Below are 27,753 nucleotides of genomic sequence, written 5' to 3' on the forward strand. Positions count from 1 at the left end.
TAAACTAACTCATCGGGACGGAAATAGACCAACAACTTTCATGTTAAATTACTGTTTTAGTGAATGTAGTCTGGTGTGTGTGCAGAGAGCGATATAACGGCTGTTTGTGGTTAAACCAAAAGGATCTTCCAGGTCTCTCTCTGTAGGGATCCTTTCCATGATGCTGTCACACACTTAGACAATCACACTTAACAATCTGAGCCTAAAACAAGCAGTTTTAGTGGACCTACTTTTTGATTGGATGCAATTACTACCAAAGGATTTCATAATAATGCACCACAGCTCGCTGCTGCACGTGGTCTAGTGGACCAAAGTCATTGCGAACCCTAAAAATGTGTAAATAAGGCCCAGGTTTCAATATACCAGAGTTATCTTTCAGTGAATGAAATCAGTGCAGCTTTAAAATGACAAAAACAATGAATTTTGAAGAATTTCAAACATTTTTAAAATAATCTGCCGATAAAGTCTTTGCTGGGGAAATACAGATCAGAGCCAATACACCGTGTGCGTGACGCAGACCTGCCTCACCTTCACCAAACACAGAGGAAATCCATTAGAGCCTCACTGTACCTGCACGAGTGTTTGTTTAAATATGACCCAGTCTGACCGGGGCTGATTTAGAGATACAGACGCTCCTGTTATTCACCGTACGCGCTGCTCGCTGCGACGTCTGATCATTAAATTAGAGTCCAGCTATTGATCTGCCATTTAGGCAGAGAGTCAATATCTAGTAGCATCTATGAACACAGTTCTACAGCATTACATTCTCTCGTAGCGTGTCCTCAATTGAATTCTACAAGGACGAAGATACAAGCGGGAAAAGGTTGCAGAAATACTGGAAACATCCAAAGTGATCTGTGGAAAACAGACGGAGATGAATACACTCTGAGAGGAGATATGTGGAGTCATGGTCCAGACAGAAAACAAACCAAAACAAACACAAATTAAAATCACCTTCACATTCTGTTATTCGTACACATGCAGCAGGGGAAATAGCCCTTGTCGTGGGAGGGAGAGGAAGTGCAACACGAGGGAAATATGAGAGGGGAAATTAACTCTGAGAGCAGGTTATCTTCTCACATTTTACCCCCCCACCCCCCCCCCACCTCTATGGTGTCAGACGCAAGATAGAGAAAAGGAAAACATTAAAATAATAATATAAAACACAGGCGTAATGGAACAGGGATGTCCACTTCTCAGGAATCATTAAAATCATCAGTCAGTCATTAAAACAGCAGGTAAAGAGCAGAAAAAACAGTCAACAACAGCGATTAAAAAGCATCTGAGCCGACACAAAGAACCCAGATTTGTTTTGTCTTTTTCTTTCTTTCTTTTTTTTTTTTAAAGGAGCCTTCTCCTCAAAATAAAAGCTACAGTATTATTGCAGATTTCAGCGCTCAGTCGACAGCCGCGGTGCTGGGTTGTGTGGTGGAAAGTACTGTAACTCGTACCGATCACGTGCTGCGGTCACTGGGGAGGGAGGTGGAGGTGGTCGTGGTGGTGCAGGGGGAGCATGGCGTGACGAGGCGTGAAGAAAAACGACCACGGATTGTCAGCAAGCACTTAAAAAGTCCTACGTCTGTGTGGGTTTGTGATTTAGTTTCGCCCTCCGGTGGAAGCTCAGCGTAACAACAGTTTTTGGGCTACAAACAAATAAACAAACCGCCAAATTACACTTCTTTTTTTTTTCCTTCTTCTTCTTCTTTACATTTTCGTGCCTGCAGAACCTGGAGGAGGGGCGGCATCACCACTATGGCACACGTGCGTCGTCATTGGCATGTAGAGGAGCAAAGTATGACGGACCTGTAAATGTTGTTTATATGATGTTAATATAAAGATGGACGACACCCTCCAAACTCCTCGTGCCTCCTTTTACTCCTTTTGTTGATCATTTTTCCTCTTAATCAATTTATTAATCTCATTACTATTGTTGCTGTGATGATTTATGTGTTTGTTTTGAGGTTTCGTGACCGGAGTCAGGTGAGGAGGAGGAGGATGAATGTTTGCTCATGTTTAGATAAACATCTCTTTTGGTCTGTGCTGCTTGTACTGAACTGTCTGACTGCACTCAGTAAAGAGATTGGGGGGGAAAATAAAGATGGACGACATGACAGCTCCCCGGAAACATCTAGCAGCTGCAGAATAGATCATAAAACCCGTCCCCTCTGTGTGAGCGGTTGAATAAATTCTCTCCTCTTATGACGTCATAAGGTGACATGAAGATGCCAAAAGTGAGACCGAAGCGCACAGATTGTTCTGCTCACCTGAAATGAAACAGCTGCAGCAACAATGTTTGGTATGAGAAAAAAAGTGAAGTGTTTCTTGGAACATTAAACTTTATGTAGTAGGACCTCTCGATCACAGCATGAGCTTCATAATGAGCAGAATACGGGACCTTTAATCAGTTATTTGATGCTACTGTGGAACAAGCTGGATGTCTGCCAACACTGTCACTGATTTCAATCTGCAACTTATTTTTTGTACTAATTTTGTGTTGTGTATTGAATGAAAGTTTGTTATTTGCTTGTTTCCTTCTTGTGTTTTTATTGTTTTTAACATGTTTTTCAGTCTTATTTTTCTATGTTCCTGTTAAGCTCTTTGATTTGCCTTCTGTCTGAATCGTGCCATGTAAATAAACTTGCATCCCGTATAAAAAAAAGGGGCTAAAACATCATAATTGACAGAATTTAACACCCGGTCGGGTCGAGCAGGTATATTTGGAGCCGCAGTAAGATGGCAGCCCCTGTGTCTGGGATATTTTGGCTTCGTTTTTTCTTTTTTGTACAGTGGGAGGAAGAGGAGACGTGTCGTCCATCTTTAAAATCAGCGTGTGGTTTGGATGTACAAACATTTATGTGTCAGTGTGGTGGGCGTTAATATGTACACACGTCATTGTGCTTCTCAGGTGCAGTCTGATGCTGCAGGACGTTCCTGTGTTTGATCGGCTGATCCATGATCCCACCGGCGTGTGCGTGTGTGTGGTATTTTAGTGTGTGTCTCTCTGGTTTCCAGTGTTCAGTGTGTTAATGTCGCTTCTACAGAGTTATAACAGTGCCGTCCTCCTCCAGACTCCGCCTCTCCATTACTCTGTCCGGCGAAGGCGTGGTCGAAGTGGCGTTGGTGTTGTTTAGCGATCCGTTGCTGCCACTGGCGGGCACGGTCCCGTTGGCGTTGATGGGGAGGGCAAAGGTGGAGGCGGAGGCGGTGGCTGTGCGGAGGTTGAGGTGCGGCTCGTAGCGAGGCAGCGAGGGCATGCTGTAGTTGGAGGGGGCACGTCTGATGGGCTCAGCCTCGCCGCCCGCCTCGATAACCAGGTCCTCGTCGTCCTCGTCGCTCTCCAGCTCTCCGACGGGGAAGTTCTGGATGATGTGCGACGGCATGGAGGCCACGGCACCGACCCCACTGTGCGATGAGTAGCCATAGTAGCTGGCACCGCTGTCCGACGAGCGTCCCGAGCTACCAGATGCCGCACCGCCGCCTCCTCCACCTCCTCCTCCACTGCGAACAACATTGTTCCGCTGGTTGGCGGGCTTGACGGTGATGATGAGGTTGTGGCTGTTGGCGATCATCATGTCCGTCACCTGGTCCAGAGACTTTCCAGCCACCTCAATGCCGTTAACCTCCAGCACCTCGTCATTAACCGCCAGCAGGCCGGTGCTCTCCGCCAGCCCCCCGGGCACCATGCGGGAGATAAATATCCCCGGGACCTTCTCCAGGCCCTGCGGGGTGACCCGCACGCTGGAGCCATCGCGGATGTAGAAGCCCAGCGGTTTCTCCTGGCCGTGCTTGTACAGGCGAACACGTCGGTGCGTCTCGGGGAGGATGTCCACATCGATGATGGAGGAGACGGGGCGGAAGTCCTTCGGGAGGCTGATGATCACCGGCGGTTTTTTCCTGTTGGTGTCGGGCCGCAGAAGAACCGCCGAAAGCACCGTGTTCTTCTTCCTGGTGAGCGAGTCGGTGCCAAAGGTCGCGTAGTCGGCTTCCTCTGCAAAATAAAAGACAGGGGAAGTAGAAATGTTGAAGCGCAGAAGAGGAAGAGAGGGCGAAGATGTGGCACAGAGACAAAAAGGGGAAAAGGTGTCAGACAGAAAGGGAAGAGAGACACAAAGAGGACGTGCGTTAACAAAAGCTGGTTAATTCTCCACTAACGCTGCACGGGGATCATTACAGTCGTTATTCAGGCCGACGCTCTGTTGCATCATGTAGTTTCAGGAGAATGAATAACGCTTTGCAGCGGAGCAGCTCTCAGCCCGAGGCATCCCTGCAGGGCGTCTCTGCTGAACACACACAAGACACTAATCCCCACAACTCCCCTCAGGTCGTACTGATGCAAAAAAAGGAAAATGCCACACCTGCCAAGCGGGCACTCAGTCCAACACACACTCCTTCATCAGCACTCTTTGACGTGCTGCCACCAGCCTTTGTGGGTGGCAGCAGGTGCATATGGTGGGCAGAGATGCTGCGTTATAGATTTAATGAGCATATGGTGGGTGTCAGACTGTCCGTGTGAATCATCACTTCTTAGCCGGAGATACAAAATTCAAGAAATGCATCAAGTCACCGAATGAAGTCTCTATCACAAGCTGCTGAATGGACGAGATGTGGCGTGATTGTTGGGGAGCTTTAAAAGAGCAGAGGCTTTATGCTAAGCTAAGCTGAATGTAGTTTCACATTGAACACACTGACACCAATATTCTCATTTAAGTGAAGCACATGTGAAACGTTATGGTTTTCTTTTAATTGCAGATACCGTGATTACATAATTCACAGTTTAATTATCTTGTCTATTTGTGTGTGTAAATGCACGTAAAGCTCAATTAAAATATTCAATCTACTCCTTTAAAGATTCTTTTGGCATGCCTGTTTCAGATAAGAGACGGAGTAGGTCTGACGTGCCAAAAAGGTCACATTCGAGCCAAAAATATAACAAGTCATATTTCGGCTGCATGAGTCACCAGGATGCCGTGAAATCCTGCCCTTTTTCTTTTTCTTTTTATGCACATACTAAAGAACGAGGGCTGGCCAGGTGAGGGAGGGGAAAACTGGACCTTTGATCTGTAATAGTTAACCAGCATAATACAGGCAGCTAAACATTAACATATTTGAGACTTTCATTTTGTCTGTTTTGTCTCTCAGTCCGATTTTGTCTATTTCTGGTGTTATTTTTAACAGCTGTCTTTTGATTTGTGTCCTCAGCTTTTTCACCTGTTCCACATTCGCCACTTTGTGCCGTTTTTGCAGCACTTTGTAAACTCTGTTTTTAGATGAAAGCGCTCTAAAAATAAAGCACTGGCAATCTTACAATGAATACCTCTCCCCTCGCTGTTTGTCACTCCCTCAGAGTGTGTGTGTGTGTGTGTGTGTGTGTGTGTGTGTGTGTGTGTGTGTGAGTAATCTGGGAAAATATCCATTCAGGTGGCTGATAAAGATTCCAGCTCTCAGGTTCAGGTACGCACCCCACCACTCCCCTCTCCATCCCTAAAACCAAAACAAAGGATCAACTGTCCCGAGAAAGAGCGCCAGGCTCGCGTTTCAGTTCCCATGAGGCACGAGTCTAGTGTATACACACTTACTCTATATCTCTGCCAGCCCTGACCTTATGGACAAACTCCACGTGAGAGAAAAGAAAAGACAGAAACGACAGAGTGTGGGAGGTGAAAACGCTGAAACGTTAGTTCCATCATCAGCTCTGTTCCTGTTTGGACTGGTCCTCCTACACGCCTAACCTTTGGTGTGCATGTAAACGCCACCATAAAGAGGAGCCTTATGCAAAAAGAGGCGTACAGGTGGGACAGGTCAGGTTGTTCCCGCTGGGCAGTGATGCACAAGAGGAGGCGACGCTTCACATCTCATTTCACTCTTTCTGGACCTCTTTTCATCTAAACCATCCCTCTCCATCTCCAGCATATGAAAGAGCAGAGCTGACAATGGAGTTGTAGTTGAGGAGAGAGAATAGGACAGTCCCTCAGGGCCACACACACAGACACACACACACCAACACACACACACACACACACACACACACACACACACACACACACACACACACGGCAGAGATGCAAATGGTATTAGCATGCAGCTTCCTGACCACAGCATGTGTGAGCCAGCACACACAAATCAAAACATATGCGGGCATGCACAAGCAGGCATTAATTTAAACACACACACACACACACACACACACACACACACACACACACACACACACACACACACACACACACACACACACACACACACACACACACACACACACACACACACACACACACACACACACACGCCTATATGAGGGGTTCGTCTCTGGTTAGTGGTGATGTCTGAGCACTAATGAACAGCAGCACAGAGAAACCCAACACCCTGACGAACCATAGCTACATTACAGCTCATTAGAGCACAGAAGCAAAGCTCTCAGTCTAATTGGCTACCAAGGCCTACAGGCACACACACACACACACACACACACACACATTTACACACGGTGCTCCAGAATAATACTCTAAATAATAATAATACACTAAAAATACAACAGATAATCTAACTTTCTGTCTTTAAAATAAACACTGTACGGCTGGTGAGCAGCAACGATCAGACTTTCTCCTCAAAAAAAGGGAAATTATTACACCACTAATGTAGAAAAAAGGTGATCACATGTTTGGGAAAATCAATCTTATGCTGCGTAACGTGTTACAAACAAAGCTGAGCTTATTTACTTATAGCTTTATTTATAGCTTATTTACCAACACTAACAAAAAAAATGCAGCTTGGCAGAAAGTGGCAGCCTGAGCGTCACTCAGCTAGCTAGCTAACATTAGCTTCTGCGCATTGCTACTACATTGTGTTTACTAGCCGTGACCCATGACATTGACGTCGGAGTGCTTGAGCAACACTTTGTGTTTTGTATCCCGTCGGATGTGAAACATGGTCAAAATCTCCCCTTCTGCTCCCGAGTGATGGCGCTGAGAAGAGTTTTTAATCAAATTATGTGTTTTTTGGACATTAAACCATAAAAACTAAGCCTGAACTTGAAAAAGAGCAGAATCTATGACCTTTAAGCCATACAGAGTCTCCGCAGTGCTCCTTTAACAACCGCAGATTAACTCCCTGTGGCCTTTGCCAAAGCTGGACAATAACCAGATAACAGAGAACACACCTGAAGTGTATAAGCACAGACCCTGAACAAAATCATAATCTCCGGCCAAGCACCGGCACAGGTTTGGTATTCCAGCTATGCGGCAGCTGCTGTGATTTCCCACACTTTGAATGGAGTCAGTGAGGGGCAAAGGAAGCGAAGCAGTGGAGGAGAAAATGACAACCCAACAACGCATCGTCACACGTGAGGACACACACAGTGATGCCTAGTCTCACACACACACACACACACACACACACACACACACACACACAGACACTAATGCATCTCTATCCTGCCTCTGAAGGGACTAGGACGGCTCTGCCTAAGGAGAGGAAACCACTTGTGTGAACCAGCGTGCGTCACTTGAACACATCATCTTGCTCGCTGCTCTATTCTTCAGACTCCCTCAGCTTTGGGCTTTAAAAGAGTGGATGCTAACGGCTCAGAATAAGTGGGACGTGCAGGCACTGGGAGCACGCCACGGCTACTGACACCATTATCTCCATCCCTGACACCAACTGCTTACCCCGACTGAAGAATACTACAGGAAATGTATTACACAAGTGCACATCTGTAGAGGATATTAACACACTTCCTCCTGCAGGTGCAGCCAGTCAGACACATTAGCACTGATGATGAAGCAGGACGTCGAGGCTCTGGATGAACGCTGACGACGACAGCAACGACCTGCTGCTTCGCTGTGCTTCTACCTGGAGCTGCGTCAGGGAAATATGATACTGCGTCCAGGTGACACTACACAGTCAGGAAGGAGCTACAGCACAGTGACAAGTATCACTGCTGCTACTACTGATGATAGTACTACTGATACTATTACTACAACTACTACAACAACAACTAATGATACTACTACTACTGATAGTACTAATGATACTACTACTACTACTAATAGTACTAATGATACTACTACTACTACTGACAGTACTAATGATACTACTACTACTACTGATAGTACTAATGATACTACTACTACTACTGACAGTACTAATGATACTACTACTACTACTGATAGTACTAATGATACTACTACTACTACTACTGACAGTACTAATGATACTACTACTGATAGTACTAATGATACTACTACTACTACTGACAGTACTAATGATACTACTACTACTACTGACAGTACTAATGATACTACTACTGACAGTACTAATGATACTACTACTACTACTGACAGTACTAATGATACTACTACTACTACTGATAGTACTAATGATACTACTACTACTACTGACAGTACTAATGATACTACTACTACTACTGATAGTACTAATGATACTACTACTACTACTGATAGTACTAATGATACTACTACTACTGACAGTACTAATGATACTTCTACTACTACTGATAGTACTAATGATACTACTACTACTGACAGTACTAATGATACTACTACTACTGATAGTACTAATGATACTACTACTACTGATAGTACTAATGATACTACTACTACTACTGATAGTACTAATGATACTACTACTACTAATAGTACTAATGATACTACTACTACTGACAGTACTAATGATACTACTACTACTGATAGTACTAATGATACTACTACTACTGATAGTACTAATGATACTACTACTACTACTGATAGTACTAATGATACTACTACTACTGATAGTACTAATGATACTACTACTACTACTGATAGTACTAATGATACTACTACTACTAATAGTACTAATGATACTACTACTACTACTAATAGTACTAATGATACTACTACTACTACTACTGACAGTACTAATGATACTACTGCTGCTGCTGCTGCTGCTGATACTGCTTTTAATACTACTAGTGATACTACTGCTGCTACTAAAACTACTACTACTGCTTTTCTTCTACTGCTACAACTACTACTACTACTACTACTAATAAGACAACCACCACCACTATTATAAAACTGCCTGTGATTGGTCAGTCACAACCTAGTCCCGCCCTAAAGCATACCCCACGTGGGACCATAATTTACTAAATGAACGTCCTGCTGTGTTGAAGAAGACTGTAAACTAGCGACTGAGACCATAAATATATAAATAAATATTCAATGTAGCGTCCCTGCGTCCACAGCATTGTCTATGTTACTATTTTAAATTCATTTAAATAAAACAGAGCACAGTGCTGGTAATTTTTTTAGAGTTTTCATAATAAAACTTGGAATGATTTCAGCACATTTTAACAATACAGTGATCATACTGATAACTGGAATAACGTCTCGTGCTAAGAGCAGAGCACCCGTCTTTATGATAAGTGTGATGAAACCAGACTTCAGTATCCAAACACAACAGTCTGTCCAGGATCCGAGTTAAGAAAAACACAAAGCCAAGCAGCTGAAGGTTGTGGTGTTCTGGAAACAGTCAGGTTTGTTGATGACAAGTCTGGACGTTCACCGCACAGCCGGTGCCACGGCGTTCCAGACACAGAACGATACAAGAGGCGGAGGAGAGGACGTGGGTGGGGAGGGGAGGGGAGGGAAAAGCGTACGTGAGTGTGTCAGCGTGAACTCGTGTCGACGCTGATGAGAAAAACCAGGGTCGGTGTAAAACAAAAAGATGTGAAACAGGCGGCAGAGAGACAGAAATACAGGAAAAGGGAGAGGGAGAGAGGAGGGAAGGAGGGAAGGAGGGAGGGAGGAGGTGATAAAAAAACTTTCAAAATTCCCGGAGGGTTACTATTCCTGGTTCGGTGAGCACACCTCCCTGACACAGCCCAGATAAAAGTGCCTTAATGCTGCTGATAAGACGGGGAAAGAAATGGAAGGAGGGAGGTCAAAGGGAGAGCGCTGAGAGGAAAGGACGGAGCAGGGACGGCAAACACAGAAAAAAAAAAGAAAAAACTGATAGGAGAAGAGATGTTTGAGGAAAGCGGGATGCTAAATGTGGAACCGGCAAAGCTTAGACGTGTAGTCCAGCTGACAATTTGAGGAATTACTTGTGAAAATCCCCCCCCACCATCAAAAAAAAAGTCATGAACATTAGCCTGCTTCTTGGCCTCCTCGTATAATCTCACTCATGAATTCTCCATTAGACTCATCAGTCCTGCTTTATTACCGTCCTGATATCAGCCATTTATCAAAAAAGAAGAAGGGGAGGGGCAGTAATGTAGCAGCAGTATGCAGCGTACGATTAACACAGCTCACCACCGGGCTTGATGCAGAGTTTTATTTGCCAGTCTGCACTCATGTACAGCACTTTTCTGTGAGTGTGTGTGTGTTTGCGTCCGAGCGCTGCATTATGAAGCAATTCCATCAATTTTTTTTGTGCTGACATAGAGGACTCTCTGCCTCCTGCAATGCCTCCTCCTCCTCCTCCTCCTCCTCCTCCTCCTCCTCTTCGTGCCCTTCACTCAATCTTTTTTTTCTCCCTGCGTCTCCACCTCCATCTGTCCCTCCTGGTCTCCCTCTCTGACCTCTAAGTGCTGTGATGGAAATGGAGCGCAGGAGACGTTAACACCTGCTCTGTCTAGGACGGGACACGGACTGGATCTGATGAGGGGCCGAAACAGGCTGCTAGGAGCCACGTGGACTGGACAGGTGGAGGAGGGACTATAGCTGGTGCTTGAGCTTGGCCTTGGCCTGGTGTTGAGGGTAGCTGGGGATGAGCTTGGGATGGGACAGGGGTGGGATGTGGGCTTCAGTGCGGGGTTACAGGAAGGAGGCTGAGTCTGGGTGGAGGTGGCTGATAAAGGGAGCTTCCTTCGCAGCCCTGCTATACGTAGCCTCCAGGAGGAGACGGCAGAGGGAGGGCTAGACGTTGGGGAGGACAGAAGAGGGGGAGAAGAGGGGAGCCTCACATGCCTGTCGCTCATACGTCTGAATAGGAACTTTACTGGGGAGGGACCGGGGGAGGACTCTGTGCTTCTGGGTTTGTCCTGCCTTCAGCATCAGGCTCTGGAAGACAACGCAGCCAACCTGCAGTTAGATCTGGTGGGTGTTATTTGATTTCTGCCAAGGTGAACCTTTTGCCAACCTCATCATAGTGAAAGCAACGAAAGACTTTACAGCATTGATACGCTATGATTGGCCAAGCCTGCGCTTGAGAGGCGGGACTTAGCAGAGACTCAGTTAGGATCATAGTCTATAAAAACAGGTGGACGTGGCTTCCAGGTCTGAAAAGTGAATCCAGTGCAAGAAATCGTAATCCTGCGTTCTTTCTATTGGCCAGCAGGGCCTGCAAAATATGTCCAGAAGAAAGTGACTCTACTTCTAACTTCTAACATTTTCCTAATGAGTTTATGGTCTCAGTCACCAATTTACAGTCTTCGATTTTATTCCAAATGGGATAATTTACATGCTTTAGGGCAGGACTACCTTGTGACTATCCAATAGGAGGTGGGCTTTGTGAAATGAACATCACTTCTGGCTCCAAAAAACCAAGATGGCGACGCCCATGAAGCCGAACTCGAAGCTTCAAAGCAGCGGTCCACAAACCAACGGGTGACGTCTTGCACACAGTCTATTATTAGGACTGTGGATTTCGCCTCATGTACAGAAGGGATTTCTGGACAGCAAACAACTACAGCAATAAACCATTTCAGTGCACAATCAATCAGTCAAGATAGACTTGAAAAATGTCAACCTACCCTTTACAATTACCATTATCAGCTTTGTAAAGGCTCTAGAGAATGTGAGTGTGGAAGGGATAAGAAGCAAATAAAGAAGAAACAGTGAGAGCAGTCAGGCAGCGGTGGAGCTGCGTGTCAGAGCCTGCTGGGTAAATGTGCTGGAACAGTGCGCCGAGAGAAATTCACAGATAAGCATATCAGTTATCATGCTTCATATCAAAATCGCTGTAGTGCCGAGCCAAGGGGACCGAAAGAATGCGTTTTAATTAAGAGCCAGGCAGAAATACATCTGTTCTGCTGTATTTTAATGTTGGGGAAACCAGCTCCAATTTTTTGGTGCTTTTCATCTGTTTGAACATATTTCTAGCTACGTTTTTTTTATTTTTAAACACTATTACATGACTACACACGCCTCTCTTTGTTTAGAAAAATCTACCATCCACCTTCTTTAAAAAAAAAAAAAAAAACAGCGACGTGAATGAACACGACCAAAAACAAAAGTCTTTGTTTCAACTCTTGAGATGAAACTAATAAATGTACATCAGCGAGCGTTTCTGACATGTCTGCGAGCTGATCGACGATCTCTGTTCAAACACGTTCACCTGTCAGCCTGTATCCAAAGTGCGGCTCCCTCACCGCATTTCCAACCCTCCATCTGTTTCCTGTTTTTCTCCAGCTCTGGTCAGAAGTCCACTTTCTTTTTTCTTTCTTTTTCTTTCTCTCTCTTTGCCAGTTTGCTCACTGCCTTCACCCCTTCCTTTCTCTGTTACTCATCCATTCATCTTCCCTGACCAACTCCGAGCTGACACACTCCCCTGCCTACTCCTCGGACACCACACCACCCTCCTCCTCCCCATGCTCTTCCCCCCATCTCAGCCACCCTCCCTCCGCCGTCTCTCCGCCTGCAGAAAGCCTCATCCCGCCAGGTTTCCCAAAGGGTAGAGGGAGGTTTTAAGCGTGCCAGGCCTGTGTGCTCTCTCTCTCTCTCGTTTTAAACATTCTCTGCTTTCTTTCGCCCTTTTCCTCCATCTCTTACTCCCCACCCCGCCTCCCCCCACCCCAATCCGTCTGTATACCCCTCGCTGGCCCTCGCTGGGCCCTGGAGCCGAGGGTCCAGTCTGGCCCGCTGTCCTGTCTAATCTAGCCAGCAGACGTGATCAGAGGCTGGCCACATTCCACCATAAATGCCCTCTCCCTCCTTCTCTCTCCCTCTCTTTCATTTCTTTCTCTCTCTCTCTCTCTCTCTCACCCACCCTCCCCAGCTTGGGCCTCACTCTGCATTCCTCCCTCACTAATACTATTCCCACTATCCTCCCCTCTCTCTCTCTCACTCTCTCTCTCTCATTGCATTCTTACCACACTTACTCCGCTCCCTCTCCTTTCCCCACATCTCTAATTACATGCCTTGCCTAAACAATGTCTTATACATTACTCCCTCTTTAATGCTGTTTACTCTCTCTCCCTTTCATCCTTCAATCTCTCTTATTAAGCCTAAGATATGGACCTCCTCCACACATTCCTCCCCCAGTGCTCTGAATCCATCCCTCGCTCATTACACACAGCATCCCACGGAATAATTCATGCTCTGTGGAAAAACTTGAGATCCAAATCAAGGGTGGCTGGTTTCTACTATTTTTCCACAAATCGGGCTCCTAAACTTCCCTCCCGTCCTCCTTGGGGAGAATAACATCCATCGCACCTGCCAGCACTTTGTCTCTCTCGCTTTAATCCTTTCATCCCAAGCTCACGGTACAAATCCTTCCTTACATGTCGCAGCATCCTGGCTCGTTCTGGCTTTTTGTTCCTTGTCTCTTTCATCCAAGTCTTTTTCTCCACCACCCTGTCTTCCTCGTTTCATCCCACGCTCTCCGACTGTCGCATTCAGTCTCACCTCATCCCTGTCACTGTGCACCTCCAGCATCTCTCCCCATCTTAATCTAAAGGATAACTCTGATATTTTTAAACTTGGGTTCTATTTTTATATATTTTTGGTTCAAAACTTTTCAGAATTGGTCCAGTAAGTCTCCTCCATTGGCATCACCTCTGTGAGCTGCTGCAATGTCTGCAATGTAATAAAAGTACGTCCACTGAAAGTATTTGTTTTTGCCACTGACAGGCTCAGACTGTTATTCAAAGTGTCTAACAACATTACAGAAAGGATCCCAACAGAGAGAGATCTGTAAGATTCATTTTGCTTAACAAGAGATAACTGTTGTATCGCACTATTCAAACCCACCAGACTCCATTGACAAAAACAGTCATTTTACACGGGAACTACTGGTCTACCGTTGTCTCGATATGTTTGTTTGTTTGTGACATTGTGTGACTTTGGGTTCTTTAAAGGCTTATTTCGGATCCAACATAATACTTGTGTAACACCCAGCAACACAAACAAATGAGCCGGTTGAAGCAGCAATAGACCAGCCACTCCTGTGTTGTTAATGGTAAAATTACTGTTTTTGTCAATGGAGTCTGGTGGGTTTAAATAGCGCGATACAACAGCTGTTTCTGGTTAAACAAAGGGAATCTTACAGGTCTATCTCTGCGGGTATCCTTTCTGTAATGTTGCCAGACACTTTGAATAACAATCTCAGTCTGCCAGTGCATTGCTTATCACACTTAGAACTGGTGCTGTTATCCTAATGCTTGCTTTGCAGGGTGGGAAGACTTTGTGTTGTACTTTCACACTGTACATTGCCTTTTCTCTGGCTGGATGACTCACTAGTTACTAATTGCTAAGGCAGTCCCTGCTGAGATACGCAAAGCATTCCTTTCCCTCTTCTTACCTTTCCCTCTCCGCCTCGCTGGTGAAGGGCTCGAGCCCTACAGGACTGAAACTGTGTGAGTAAAAGTCACCAAACAAACCCACGCCCTGAGAGAGATTGCTTGAAAAGCTGCTGCCGCTACATGGATGACGACTTGGAAACTCTGTATGTTATGCGAATACAAACGCAAAGAACGTTCTGGATGACTGATAGGGGCAAACATGGTGTCACTCAGACGCAGGAAAATCTCCTCGGACAACCGTGTTTACAGCCAATCAAACAGAAACAAGGCGTGACTCACAGTTTCTTCATGATTTTCCAAAGCTCCTGAACATTTTTGCCTTTACTGTCACACAGACAGCAATAATAATAACTATATAACTAGGTGTGCACTGAGATTGCATCATGTCAGGTGACCAAAGCCTAAACTTGAACACTTGAACACAGAAAAAAGGAACAAAGACAGACGCCAGAATAAGCAGCACAGGTAACAGCTCGTCAGTGAAAACCTTCAGCTCCAGAACTACAAGTCATATTGAAACCTTTCCTCCACCATGAGCAGCACGAGACTTCTGTGAAGACGCTGATATTCAATACGTGTATGTAGCCGTTAAAATGTAGGAGCTGTCACATTTTATAAACTGTGGACCACAATCATAACAATAATAACAATATATGTTGAAAAGACACTATTTTGCACAACATGTCCCCTTTAAGACAGTCTGTGGTTTCAAATGCTGGCAGTGTTGCTCCCAGCATGCTTTGCAGCTCCAATCAGCCTTAAAGAGCCTCCTGCACCGTTGATCCACCTATGAACGGGCCTCTTCACCGCCGCCATGGCAACCAGTAAACACTGGACACCTCGCTGTCAGCTCAGTGGTCATCTCTCCACCATTGTCGTGACGTGGTGGTGGGGGTGCAGGGGACACCCGGAGCGGCAGAGTTGGGATAAATAATAAAAAATGACCGGCATAAACGGGGTCCAGTGGTCCACACAGAGGCACAAAACACTTAGCCCATTTTTCAGTGGCGAACAATACGACACTAATGGCCGGTCAGCGAAGTAGCGTTGATGCAGAAACCACAACAATGTGGGCATTATTCAGGAACCAGACCACGACAATACAACAACAGGCACTCACGGCCGAGCGTCCATCCCTGCATCCATCCTTCAAACCATCTGCATGCCAATGAATGGACAAAGCGTACGACAGGATAGACGTAGCCTGGTTTTGGTTTTGCAGGCAGTGCCAAAAATAACCTCACACACACACATACGCAATCATGTCAAATGGAAACCGGAGACAGAGCGCCATTTTTTTTATTAGCTCCAAACACACTTCCCAGATATCTGTGCAATAAATTTTATGGCATTTTCCATGATGGCCGAGCCGTAATAAACTCTGTCCCCCCACACTGCTGCCTTGTCCGGAGTCCCGCTCTTATGCAATAACGACCAATCACATCACATCTGACTACCGACCATCTCAGACATTTACATAATCGCTCAGTTGCAGTCTCAAAGGACGTAGCAGTGGTCTAATGGCGTTATAAGCCAAGCATTTAGCGTTCAGGAGTAGAAAACTGTGGTTGGGTTGCACAGGTGTGACCCTCCTCCTTTGCTGCTGATAATATGATTAAATGAGGGTTAAAAAAAAAAGACCATCTCCTTTTAATAACAACACACAAGACGGCACACACACACGTGAGCACTATCGGGAGTATGAAGGAGACTGAGAAACTGATTATTTGAGAGCCAAAGAAACCTCAAGTCCGGTGTTTTTATACCTGGACTCAGGCTCAGGTTGTTGTTCCATGTTTCCGCCAACATTATGGAAAGGATCCCTAGATCCCCCAGAGATAGACCAGAAAAATGCTGTTATATGACTCTCTTCAAAGCCACCAGACTCCAGTGACAAAGACAACACAAGAACAAGGAAGTTGACGGCATACCGCTGCCTCGATCAGTTAGTTTGTGTTAGTATGTTACACAAACATTGCATTGGCTCCTAATTAATCCGTTAACAAAAAAAGCACCAAAGTCGCACAAAAACACAAACAAACCAACGGATCAAGACAGCAGTAGGCCAGAAGCTCCCATGTAAAATTACTGTTGTTGTCTATGGAGTCTGGTGGCTTTGAATCAAGCAATGAAACGGCTATTCCTGGCTGCAAATTTCAAGATGTGAGACATTCCTCTTAAAAAAAACAGAGCTCTGCGTTCTGTGTCAAAAAGGTTCTGACATCCATCACTTGGCCTAAACGCAGAGGAGCCATTAACTCACTGTAGAGCCATCACCAGGGATAATAACCTGAATATAAGCCTGCTATCGGCCGACTGTTTCACTCTGAGGTCTCCTCCACCTCCACTATATGCACGTAGCCGTTCCCCAAATCCCCACCGCCACATGAAGCAATAACAGCTACCTTGGAGAATGCAACCTGCACACTAAAAATGATTTGTTTTGATGAGCTTTGGACTGTGCGGTAAAGCAGACCTGCTTTGTTCTTCCTTTAAACGTCTCAAAAAAACACTTCTCACAAGACATGATGATCCCTTTTCTGACACAAGTTTATCTCTTGACTCTCATCTTTTACCCGACGCTGACTTGATCAATGTACCGATCCGTTGCACTTCACACAAGCTTCTGTGTTGGTAACGGTCTGCAGGAGCTACATACAGATATTAAATCTGTCTGTGGTGTTCATGAGTGCAGTGGCAGGCTTCACCTCCAGGGACCCCGACGATCAAGTCATATCACATTGACAGCATACACCTTATATTTTCTGTGGGGTTTTAGCCATATTCATATCGGGGCTCACCTCCTCACTAGGGATGTGCCTTTCAAGGAAAACGATGAATCGACTGTCACTATGAACTATTTGAAAATCCTTTGAATGTTGCTTATCATTGGATAAAAGCTGAGCTCACCCAGCGCGTATCTAAAGCTGCTCCCAGCTACAAACAAGGGAAAATATAAATACAAGATGACTGTGGCATAAACTATTAGTTTTTTCTTTATCTAATGACTTACTTGAATATTTTAAACAAATACCCCAACTCCTCATGTGCATGTTTACACCAAACCAAGCCCAAGATGATTGTGATCAGTTTAAAGAAATAAAAACAGGCCGGAGTGTTTTTTCAGCTATAGCAGAATGATAATGGGTCAGACAATTTCTGTGGAGATACGTCTGGCTATGGGAGACTGGTGGATACATAATAAATGATCTATAAGCTGCCAATTTGCTGCATCCGCCCACTGCAGAGCCTTTTAAGCTGGGACCAACTGGTGCTTAGCAGTAAGGTGAAGGAGGGGAGGTGAATAAGGAGGGAAAACAGGGGGCTGAGGGCAGTGGGGTCTGCAGGGGGGTTGTGGCAGCATTAGTGTGTCTTTGTTTCTATGTTTTCTAAAAGGCAGTGCGTGCGTGTGTGTGTGTGACTGATGCGTGATGCCTGCTTGCCTTGCACGGCTGTGTTTTCATGTGTTTTCGTGCGAGTGTGCGAGCAGCAGCGAGCCCAGCGTGGGGCTAGTGTCTGGAGCGTGTAATTGAAACACGGTCCCATGCGGCGCTACACAGTGACCCCACTAATCTCCTCCTGACAAAGTGGCTTAGCTTCTATAGGGTCATATGGCACAGCGAGACAGCTTAAACACAACAGAGCGCGCGGCCTGACCTGCAGACCCTGGGGTGCTCTCTGCATTCAACAGGCCACACTCATTAGCTAGGTGTGCACTACAAACATCTTTTTTTTTTTACATGTAGTCTGACAGAAACGTGTTTATGCTAATCCATAACCACGTGCGAAGAATGACTACCAAACTACCAAGTCATGAGCAAAACAAAAATCTTGCGTGTGCTGCAACAAACCCGTTCCCCCAGCACCTGAAAAGATGATAGAAGCTACTGTATTATTAGCAGGGCAATAAGCGAGGAAGTAAGAAACAATCAACCAAAACAAACAAGAAGTGTATTTGTTGAGCTTGTCAGCAGTTATACTGTAAAAACACACCTTCTGCGTCACATGAGGCCAAAAAAAAAAAAACCAGGATATCCTTCTTGGACGAGTTTAATAAATATTGATGACAGAGGAAGTGAAAAAACAGCAAATATTCATCTACTCTTTATCACTCTTTATGCTGACGTTTTAACATTTTGTCCAGCCCTTGCAAAAGAGATTGTATTTGAACACAAACACAGCTTCTCAGCCAGGTCGCTGACCTTTGGCTATGTGAGTCAAAAGGGGACACCAGAGGACAAATAGAGGACGTGGGTGTTGAGTAATTTGTTAGCAAAGACGCTGAAAGAGGACAAAATACATGAGCAACATGCAGCCAGACAGATGAAAAAGGTACGGTGATACTGCGGTCTTTTATGGTTTTATCTATTTGATTATCTAGATCAAATACACAAAGCTTAATAACGTGCTTTCCCGTTCAGCGGACTATCCCATATTTCTATGCTGCGCTATTCAAAGCCAACACGAGATCTTTGTTTGTATTTCCATAGGAAAGCAGATCGGATCCAACACGCAAGTGCAAACTAGGAATCTCTGTTCAAACACCTCCTCCATGCTTACCTTTCCTCTGCAGGAACAGCCTGAGTAGAGGGCTGGCGGTGGAGATGGCTTTGTGGTAGTTGTCGTCATTGTTGATAGGCAGCAGGTCGCCGTGCACGTCGGCGTAGCCCACCAGTAACTCCACGTTGGGGATGCGATGAACGTGCTGCAGGAGGCCGTAGAACTCATCGAAGCGGCCCGGCTTCGACCGATCCAGAGAGAACCGCCGAAACTCTGCACCAAACTGGGATGGAGCACATGTGACACGTGTGAGCACAATCGTACAAACACACCGGAGTACAGAAACCATGAGATAGCTCTGATATAGTCAAAAAAACACAATATTAAACAATATCTCTTTAAAAGGATGCGTCTGATGCATATTTTGGGTTTGAAATGTCTGGTAGGTACAAAAAAAGTTTTGGAATTGATCCAGTAGATCACCTCAGCCAGCAGCGAACGAGCTACAGCAGCGGTAATGTAATCCTTTGGGCCAATTGTGTCCGATCACAGTAGGTCCACTAAAAGTGCTTGTTTTTGCCACGGACATGCTAAGACTGTTATTCCAAGTGTCTGACAGCATTATGGAAAGGATCCCTACAGAGAGAGACCTGGAAGATCCTTTTGGTTTAACCAGAAACAGTCATTATATCATTCTCTTCAAAACACACCAGACTACATTCACAAAAACAGTCATTTTATTTATTTGATAGTTTACAATCGCCTCGCTTTGTTAGTTTGACTGTGTTATTGGGTGTTACACAAATATGGTGTTGGCTCCTAACTAACCCTTTTAGGACACCTAAGTCACAAAAACACACAAAAAAAACCAACTGACCAGGATTACAGTAAGCCAGCAGCTCCCGAGTAAAATTACTGTTTTTTTCAATGGAGTCTGATGGCTTTGAATCAAGCAATAAAAAGGTTATCTTTGGTTGCCAATTCCAAAAGTTTTAGTACCTGCCAGTTATTTCTCTCATATGTAAAAAGATTCGGGGCTGCGACTGATATCAGACACTGTTGTGGTAGCCTAGCTAATATCAAAAACACTGTAGCCTGTATCCAAGAGTCTGCCGTCCATGTGGACAAGCTAACACACCACATGTGATGAATTATTAATGTGGACATTTCTGATGTGTGTACTTCTGCATCTGCGGGGTGCAGTGCACAACTCAATAATCACGCTGCCTGATATAATGTTTGGCATGCAGCCGTATGACTGTAAGACTGCTGGCTTATGAGTAACGCAGTAGTCGGTGTGGTCTGGCCGAATCGATGGCTGCGGATGCCTTATCTTCAGGAGGCCGTTTTGCTGAGACAGATCACAGTGTCCCATCGGTGGTGTTGAACAGAGGGACTGTGAGAAGTGTTGTGGTTACTGTTGCTGAGCACTGACAAAAGATGATCTACAGCTGCCAACATAAGCACAAAGCAGAATTATACTAAATATACTGATTGGGACACAAAACAGGTCCCAGGCCTGTTTCTGGCAGGTATAAGTTTACGCTGAGCTGTGACCAGTTGTTGACGTTTTGAGCAATGGCAGAGGCTTTGGAAGTTCATTAATCTGTGAACGGAAGGTAAATATATATATTTTAGTAATTTTTTGTCTGTTATAACCAACTCCCTCACATTTCCTGCGTTAACGTTACCTGCTAGCGAGTTAAATTAGCCTCAGTGGCATCTAGATCCATCCATGTTGCCTTCTCAAGACATGACCACTTCAACGCCAAGCATGTCGTGCACAGATTTCCCACATCGTAACCTCGAGTTATTGTGATTGTCAACCAATTATTCAGCTCCAATATGATCGTAATCGACGCTACTTGGCTCTTACAGTGGCTGATGGCTGTAAACCGTAAATCCACCAGCAAACCACCCGGCTCCCAGGCCGTCCGTCCCAAGCCACCAGGACGTGCACCAGGCTTTGGAGCCAATTTTTCACAGTGGTTAAACTGTGTAATTACAACAATGGTGTCCATCAGGTGAAGCCACTTGACAAAAAAAACCCAACTTTTCCATAGACTTATATTGTCAAAGAGATTTTTTGGAGCATCACAACCTTTTCACCATCAGAGTTTGATCCATTCAATCCGATAACGTTTTGGAAAATCTATCATAGAGCAAATTCAAATTAGCAGAGGGCTGACGGGAAGTTAGCCGGCTCACCGGGTAACACGGTGCAGAAGATCCAGGTACTTTTACACCTGACAAGTCAAACTTTTTTTGGCTGTTTATTATTTTATTATTACGAGCAAGAAGCAACACTTGTTGTTCCTCAAAATAAACATTTTTAGGCTACACCTATAAATCAATTATGTTTTATTCTACATGTTTATAAGGGGACCCCCCCTTATTTTTGGACTCTATCTGTGTGTTAAAATGAAAGGGGGGGGGGGTATTGACAGTTTGATTATTGACCTGTGTGTGTATAAAGTGGTTAAAGGGAATTAATTACAGAAGCTGTGGCGCTCACAAAGCAGGTCCCAGTTTTTGTAAACATGTGCAGCCTTAAAAAAAACTAGTTTTGAGCATTAAACAGCAGCCCTGGGGGCCCTAATTCCTCCATATGTGTGTGTGTGTGTGTGTGTGTGTGTGTGTTCATGCCCCGGGCTGAAGGGGGGGGGGGGGGGGGAGTCGGTCACGGAAGGAGCCGTGAGCCCGTCACAGGCCGTGTGACACCTGTGCGCAACGGAGGCTGGAAATAACCCCAAAAACACACCTGTGATGTGTCTAATATCACATAAATGTCCTGTAACTCGTGTAAACATCCATGTGGGGAAAAGTTAACCGAAAGTTGTGAGTCGGGTGTTTTGCTAATTTAGGAGGTGGAGGCTGTGACAGGTGACAACTGGCTCACACCAACCTCCACCTTCAAACTTACAAGCTAGTTAGCTGTTAAAACTTATTTTAAAATTAAAAAAACACACAACTTCAACAGGTAAAATCATATAAATATCAGAGTTAAGTTTCCAATAATGTGAGCTAGCATCGAGCTAAGCCTGTGTTGGTTAGCTAGTTAAGCTTTAGCTCGGTGTTGTGTTTGCTAACGAGCCACTTAGCAGCTAAATTAGCCGCCGAGCAGAGCGCGGACGGCGGGCGGAGGGAGGCTCCATGTTGGACGGTACCTTGCTCTTCACCTCCACGGCACTCAGGGAACGGCTGCTCGGCACTCGGTGGTTCTTGTTCATGTTTCGCTAGCAGCGGGACCGCCGCCACAGCTCCGCTCCGCCGGCCGCCCCTCCGAGTCCCAACTGCCGCCCGGTAACGTTACGTGTCCCTCTCCGGTTAGTGTCCCCCTTCCTCCGGTTAGTGTCCCTCTTCTCCTCCTCCCCCTTCTCCTCCTCCGGACTGTCCCGCGGCTGGTTGACGTCCAGCGGTTCGTGTCTCTGACTGCGGCTGCCGGTCAGCCTCGATCACCCGGTGAACTTCTCTCCTCTCATAGTTACTGAGGACGGAGCGACTCTACCTCCACCTCCTCCCTCCTTCTCTCCCTCCCTCCCTCTGTACCCTCCCCTCTCTACCTCTGTCTCTCTCTCTCTCTCCCTGACTATCTCTCTCTACCTCCCTCTCTCTCCCTGACTATCTCTCTCTACCTCCCTCTCTCTCCCTGACTATCTCTCTCTCTCCCTGACTATCTCTCTCCCTCTCTCTCTCTCCCTGACTATCTCTCTCTCTCCCTGACTACCTCTCTCTCTCCCTGACTATCTCTCTCTACCTCCCTCTCTCTCCCTGACTATCTCTCTCTCTCCCTGACTATCTCTCTCCCTCTCTCTCTCTCCCTGACTATCTCTCTCTACTTCTCTCCCTCTCTCTCCCTGACTATCTCTCTCTACCCCCCCCTCTCTCTCTGTAGCTCTACATCTCTCTCTCTCTATCGATCTCTACCCCTCTCTCTCTCTGTCTATCTCTACCTCTCTCTCTCTCCCTCTCCCTGTGCTGGCGACACGAGGCTTCAAAGTAAAAGCCTCAGCCTCCGTCGTCCTCTTTCACACCGGACTTCAAAATAAGAGCCCCACACATTGCTCTAAATTAAAAACAATTCATTTCTCCGCTCATTTAAGATGTTCAGATATTAAAGATACAACATGCAAACTTTTTAATGTCTTAAATGTGTGTGTCCCCAGTGTTCATAAAGACCACCAAGCTATGAGAAAAGAAAAAATCGTTTTATTGTCATATGAACAGATAAAACCAAGTTTCACCTTCAAGGGCGCTTCAGGATTTTAAAAAAAAGATGGATAAATAGAAAAAGAAAGGAGATATATGTATATATGTGTGTGTGTGTATAAATATATAATGAAATAATAATACATATAATAATAAATAAACCTCATGGACAATTTCCACTAATAATATTATTAAAGATCATATCAGTCTTAGGAGACAGACTCTCATGCGGTTTTATTGCTCGCTGCAAAATATTTTAACACTGTGAAAAAAATCTACAATAAATTTGGCCTCATTTGGTAGCACAACATGTGTATTATCATCTGGATAAAGTGGATAATTGGTGTTTTAATTTAATTATTAGGATGTTGAATCCAAACAATACGAGTCATTGAAGAGTCTTAGATTCATATTTACTCATAAAAAGTCTTTGGGACAGTTATACATTTATTTTCTTGCACTAATAAACACATTTGGACAAATGTTTTGTCATTTATGCTTTTGATCTGACAGCATGTGTGTGTTTGCACGACTGTATTTTCACGTCTGATTTCAAAATTGTCCTTAAATCTGATTAAACTGTGATTAAAAAGTCTGAAATTCAACTTGCTGATACATGGAGACCTTGTTTCTTATTGTACAGCGACATCTTCTGGCCATACGCCGCACTGCACACACTGCTACACAAATTATCAGTGCAGCGTTTGCCACAGTTACATGCAGTGATAAAGATGTGCACAACATATTAATGAGCTGTGAATTAACCAGGAGGAGAGAGATCATTAGTCCACGTTTAGCTGGTTTACTTTTAACATTCAGGAGTGACTAACTGAACATTTTCTGTTGGGTTTATATCCGGAGAAACACAATTATCATAAAAATGAACAAGCGTTTATAAGTGGCACTAAGCAGCACTTCTAAGTGGATAAGACGTTATCAAGACTTATATTTATATACTGATTGATATTTTAAGAGGCTAAACAGCGTGTGTTTGAAAATCTCCCCTTTGCATTATGTGAATTAGATTAAACAGATGTTGATCATTTGTTAAAACAGAAGCAGCATTTTGGATTTTTGTTGGGGTTTTTTTTGTTTTGTGTCAAAGCAGCAATTTTATGAAGTGTCATGTTGCTTAATCTTAAAAATCTATAAAATAAATATTGTAGATATAAGGGAAAAAATGATTTTAAGGTCTTCCTCCCTGTATAAAAAGCCCTTAATGGACCAGGACTACATCACTAACTACTTATTAACTGTTTGCCTTCAAAAAATAGTGCGATCACCTGCTGCTGAACAAACTTTGGAAAACTCCACCTGTAGGTATCGGGGAAGCTAGTTCGCTAAATATTCCTAAAACTAAGCTAAAAACCTATTTTTGTACTTTAGCCTTTAACTTCACAGTTAAAAAACATTTACAAGAAACAGTAAAAAAAAAAACAGTTTGTTTGTGTTATTGCATGACTTTGGTGTTTTAAAGGGTTATTTCCAACACAATAAACCCCAAACTCATAATAACACAAACTAACCGATCGATGCAGCAGTAGATCAGCCAGTTCAGTGCTCTGCGTGGTAAAATTACTAGTTTTGTCAATGGAGTCTGGCGCGAAAACATTTGGAATTGGAAACCAGATATAGCAGTTTTATGGCTCTTTTCAAAGCCACCAGACTCCATTGAGAAAAACAGTATTTTTACGCAAGAGCTGCTGTCTTGAGCAGTTGGGTTGTTTGTGTTATTGTGTGTACTTTGGTGTTTTAAAGGGTTAGTGTGGGTCCAACACAATATTTGTGTTACACATAATAACACGAATAAACTAACAGATCACGTGATTTTGTCCTTGTTTTCCTCTCTGTATTTCTTTTAGTGCACTTCCATCCACGGCAGTCTGCACAACAAAAATGAAAGTTTTTGTCAATGGAGTCTGGTGGGTTTGAAGAGAATGATATTAAAACCAAACACATCAAATAATCAAACATAAAGTTGTCATCTAAAGTGTCTGACAACATGACAGAAATGATCCCTACAGAAACAGACCTGTAAGAACAACTATGTCGGTCTGGTAAAAGCTACCAGACTCCATTGAGAAAAAAACTAATTTAGCACGGCACCTGCTGGCCTACTGCTGTCTTGATCTGTGAGTTTGTTTGTGCTATTGTGCAGAGTTTGGTCTTTGGATCCAACACAATATTTGTGTAACACATAACAACACAAAGAAACTGTCCAACCAAGGCAGCAGTAGACCATCAAATATCATAATCTGCGAGGTAAAATTGCTATTTTTGTCAATGGAGTCTGTCAATCTGAGCCTGTCAGCGGCTAAAACAAGCACTTTTAGTGGACCTACTTTCACTGGATGCAATTGTCCCAAAGGTTTATATTTCAGCCAATTGTAGCTCATACGCCGCCCACTCTCAGCTGCCGTTTTTGTGCATACCAGTCATTTCAAACCGAAAATATGTAAAAATAGGTCCCATGTTTGAAAATACTGGTTAAATAATTCTGAAAAGAGAAAATAAATGTTCTTTTTTACTTCCAATTGTGCCTCCATCACCATCACCATCACACACTCACTGCATTAGATTACTGACAACCACTTTCTAAAGCACAACATATAAGACTTTTTAAAATGTTTTCTCCTCCTAACAAACACACGAGTCAAATCGTTAAAAGCCTACAACACAGCACCCAGCATCATGTCTGCTTTTAATTTTTTGTCCAAGTCACATCTTGTGCAATACACATTTTATATTTCTCATATTTTTATATTTGTATTTTGTGTTTTTGCACCTTCTCTGTCTCCTCTGTTGCTGTAACAAGTGAATGTCCAAGTGAATGTGGGCTAAACAAAGTCTCTCTTATCTCTTATTATGCTGTAATAATACTGTGTGTGTAATTTGCAGGCTTTATGCATTAAAAACAATAGGTAAGTACAAGCTGTTCAAGAGTTTGAGGCTGTAACGCTGAACTCGCTGTGACCAGAACAAATCCCCCAGAAGTCTATTTTCATAGCAGGAGGGTCATACGGTGACGAAGGATGCTGGACAGAACAGGCTCATGAGCCTACCTGCGATGTTCTTGAACAAGTCTTCGTGTCAAGACGTGATCTCTGACCTATTGCACCCTCGACACCAAAACATCCATTGCTGTTGCATCAACTGAACGTGCTTTACAATGACCAGAAAAACCCCCAAATGACGGATTCATCACTGCCCTGTTCCTGCTGTGAAGCTCTGAAGATAAAGTGTCTGACCTCCCAGCAGTCGTCCTCCCTCCCCACTCTGTCTCAACTCCTCCCGCTGGCCCTTCTGCAATATGTGGTGCAGCAGCAGCAGCAGCAGCAGCAGCAGACGTCCTCTTCCCACCTAAAGCTTTGTTTATACTCAGCCTGGACGCCGTGGCACGAGCTACAAGCGTGAGGAAACAAGTCGAGCAGCGTTTATCAGAAGAAGTTCATAAAACCAAACATGGCCTCCTGCAGTCCCTCAGCACCGAGGATCACTGATCTGTTTGTGGTCGTTAAAAAGACAAGAGACGTCACGATGGAGAGTGTGGTCGTCTCGTGGAAGCGGGCGCGTCCACGTCCTTAGTTAAAGAAAAAGGATCTTATAGGTCTGTTTCTGTAGGGATCATTTCTGTAACGTTGTCAGATGATTTGAACTAACCCTTTAAAACCCACAATAGCACAGGATCCTTTTGTTTAACCAGAAACACAAATGCTTTAAAATGAAGCTGAAAAGTCCTACAAACACAAACTTAAACCTCACAACATTGCACAGCACGGATTAGTGTCAAACTTTATTAAAAGTTCTTCACTATGAACAAAATTTGGTCCAAAAAAAGAACAAACTTTGGTGCAAAACAGAACAAACTGGGTTCTGGGTTCAAACTGGGTCCGGACATAGCCGCCATGACGTCACCCATTAGCTTGTGGACCGCCGTTTGTTTTAAGCCTCAAGTTTGGCTATTATGGCCATCGCCATTTTTGTTTTGGGACCATTCCACATACACTGCCTCTGATTGGTTAGATTTAGGCACAACCTGAGCAGAAATGACGTTTTCAGACCAAACAGATCGGGGAATGTGCAAGGATCAGACCAACGGGAACGCGACATCCCCCCCGAGGGATTTCTTTCTGTTTGCATCTGCACCAACAACCTGAACACCGGCGCTAAGGTGGTTTAACCTTAATGTTTCTCTCTGTTTTCTTCCCTGTTGTCGTTGTGTTGTCTGTTGTTTGCACGGCTAACATCTTAAAAGTGTTTTACATGTGTTCGCTCATGAGTTTGATCAGTTACGGTACACTTATGTCACTCAACGCTCCTCTGGTGCTCAAAGCAGATATATGATTGTTTCTGGTTCTCGCGGTGCAGTAAAACCTTTTTAAAACTATGATAAAGTTCCTCCCGTCTGAAGACATCTGATGTGTGCTAGCTTGGTGTCTGAAGGTTTTATCGGCGCTTCTGTCTCATGATCCAGCGTAAAAGAGCTTTGTAGTCTCCACAATAAGCGACTCCAACCTCGGGGT

At 44.5% G+C, this 27,753-nt stretch overlaps 1 protein-coding gene across 1 annotated transcript; it reads right to left on the reverse strand.

Annotated features, from left to right (window-relative positions):
- Positions 1 to 2,893: 2,893 nt before the first annotated feature.
- Positions 2,894 to 22,333, reverse strand: pard6b (par-6 partitioning defective 6 homolog beta (C. elegans)). Its single transcript, XM_070839778.1, has 3 exons — positions 22,189 to 22,333; positions 19,082 to 19,304; positions 2,894 to 3,988 (listed from the first exon to the last, which is right to left on the reverse strand). Exons 1-3 carry the CDS (start codon positions 22,249 to 22,251, stop codon positions 3,036 to 3,038), a joined length of 1,239 nt encoding a protein of 412 aa, XP_070695879.1. The 5' UTR covers positions 22,252 to 22,333; the 3' UTR covers positions 2,894 to 3,035.
- Positions 22,334 to 27,753: the final 5,420 nt, after the last annotated feature.

The sequence above is a fragment of the Pempheris klunzingeri genome, chromosome 11 (assembly GCF_042242105.1).
Source record: "Pempheris klunzingeri isolate RE-2024b chromosome 11, fPemKlu1.hap1, whole genome shotgun sequence".
Classification (NCBI taxonomy): domain Eukaryota; kingdom Metazoa; phylum Chordata; class Actinopteri; order Acropomatiformes; family Pempheridae; genus Pempheris; species Pempheris klunzingeri.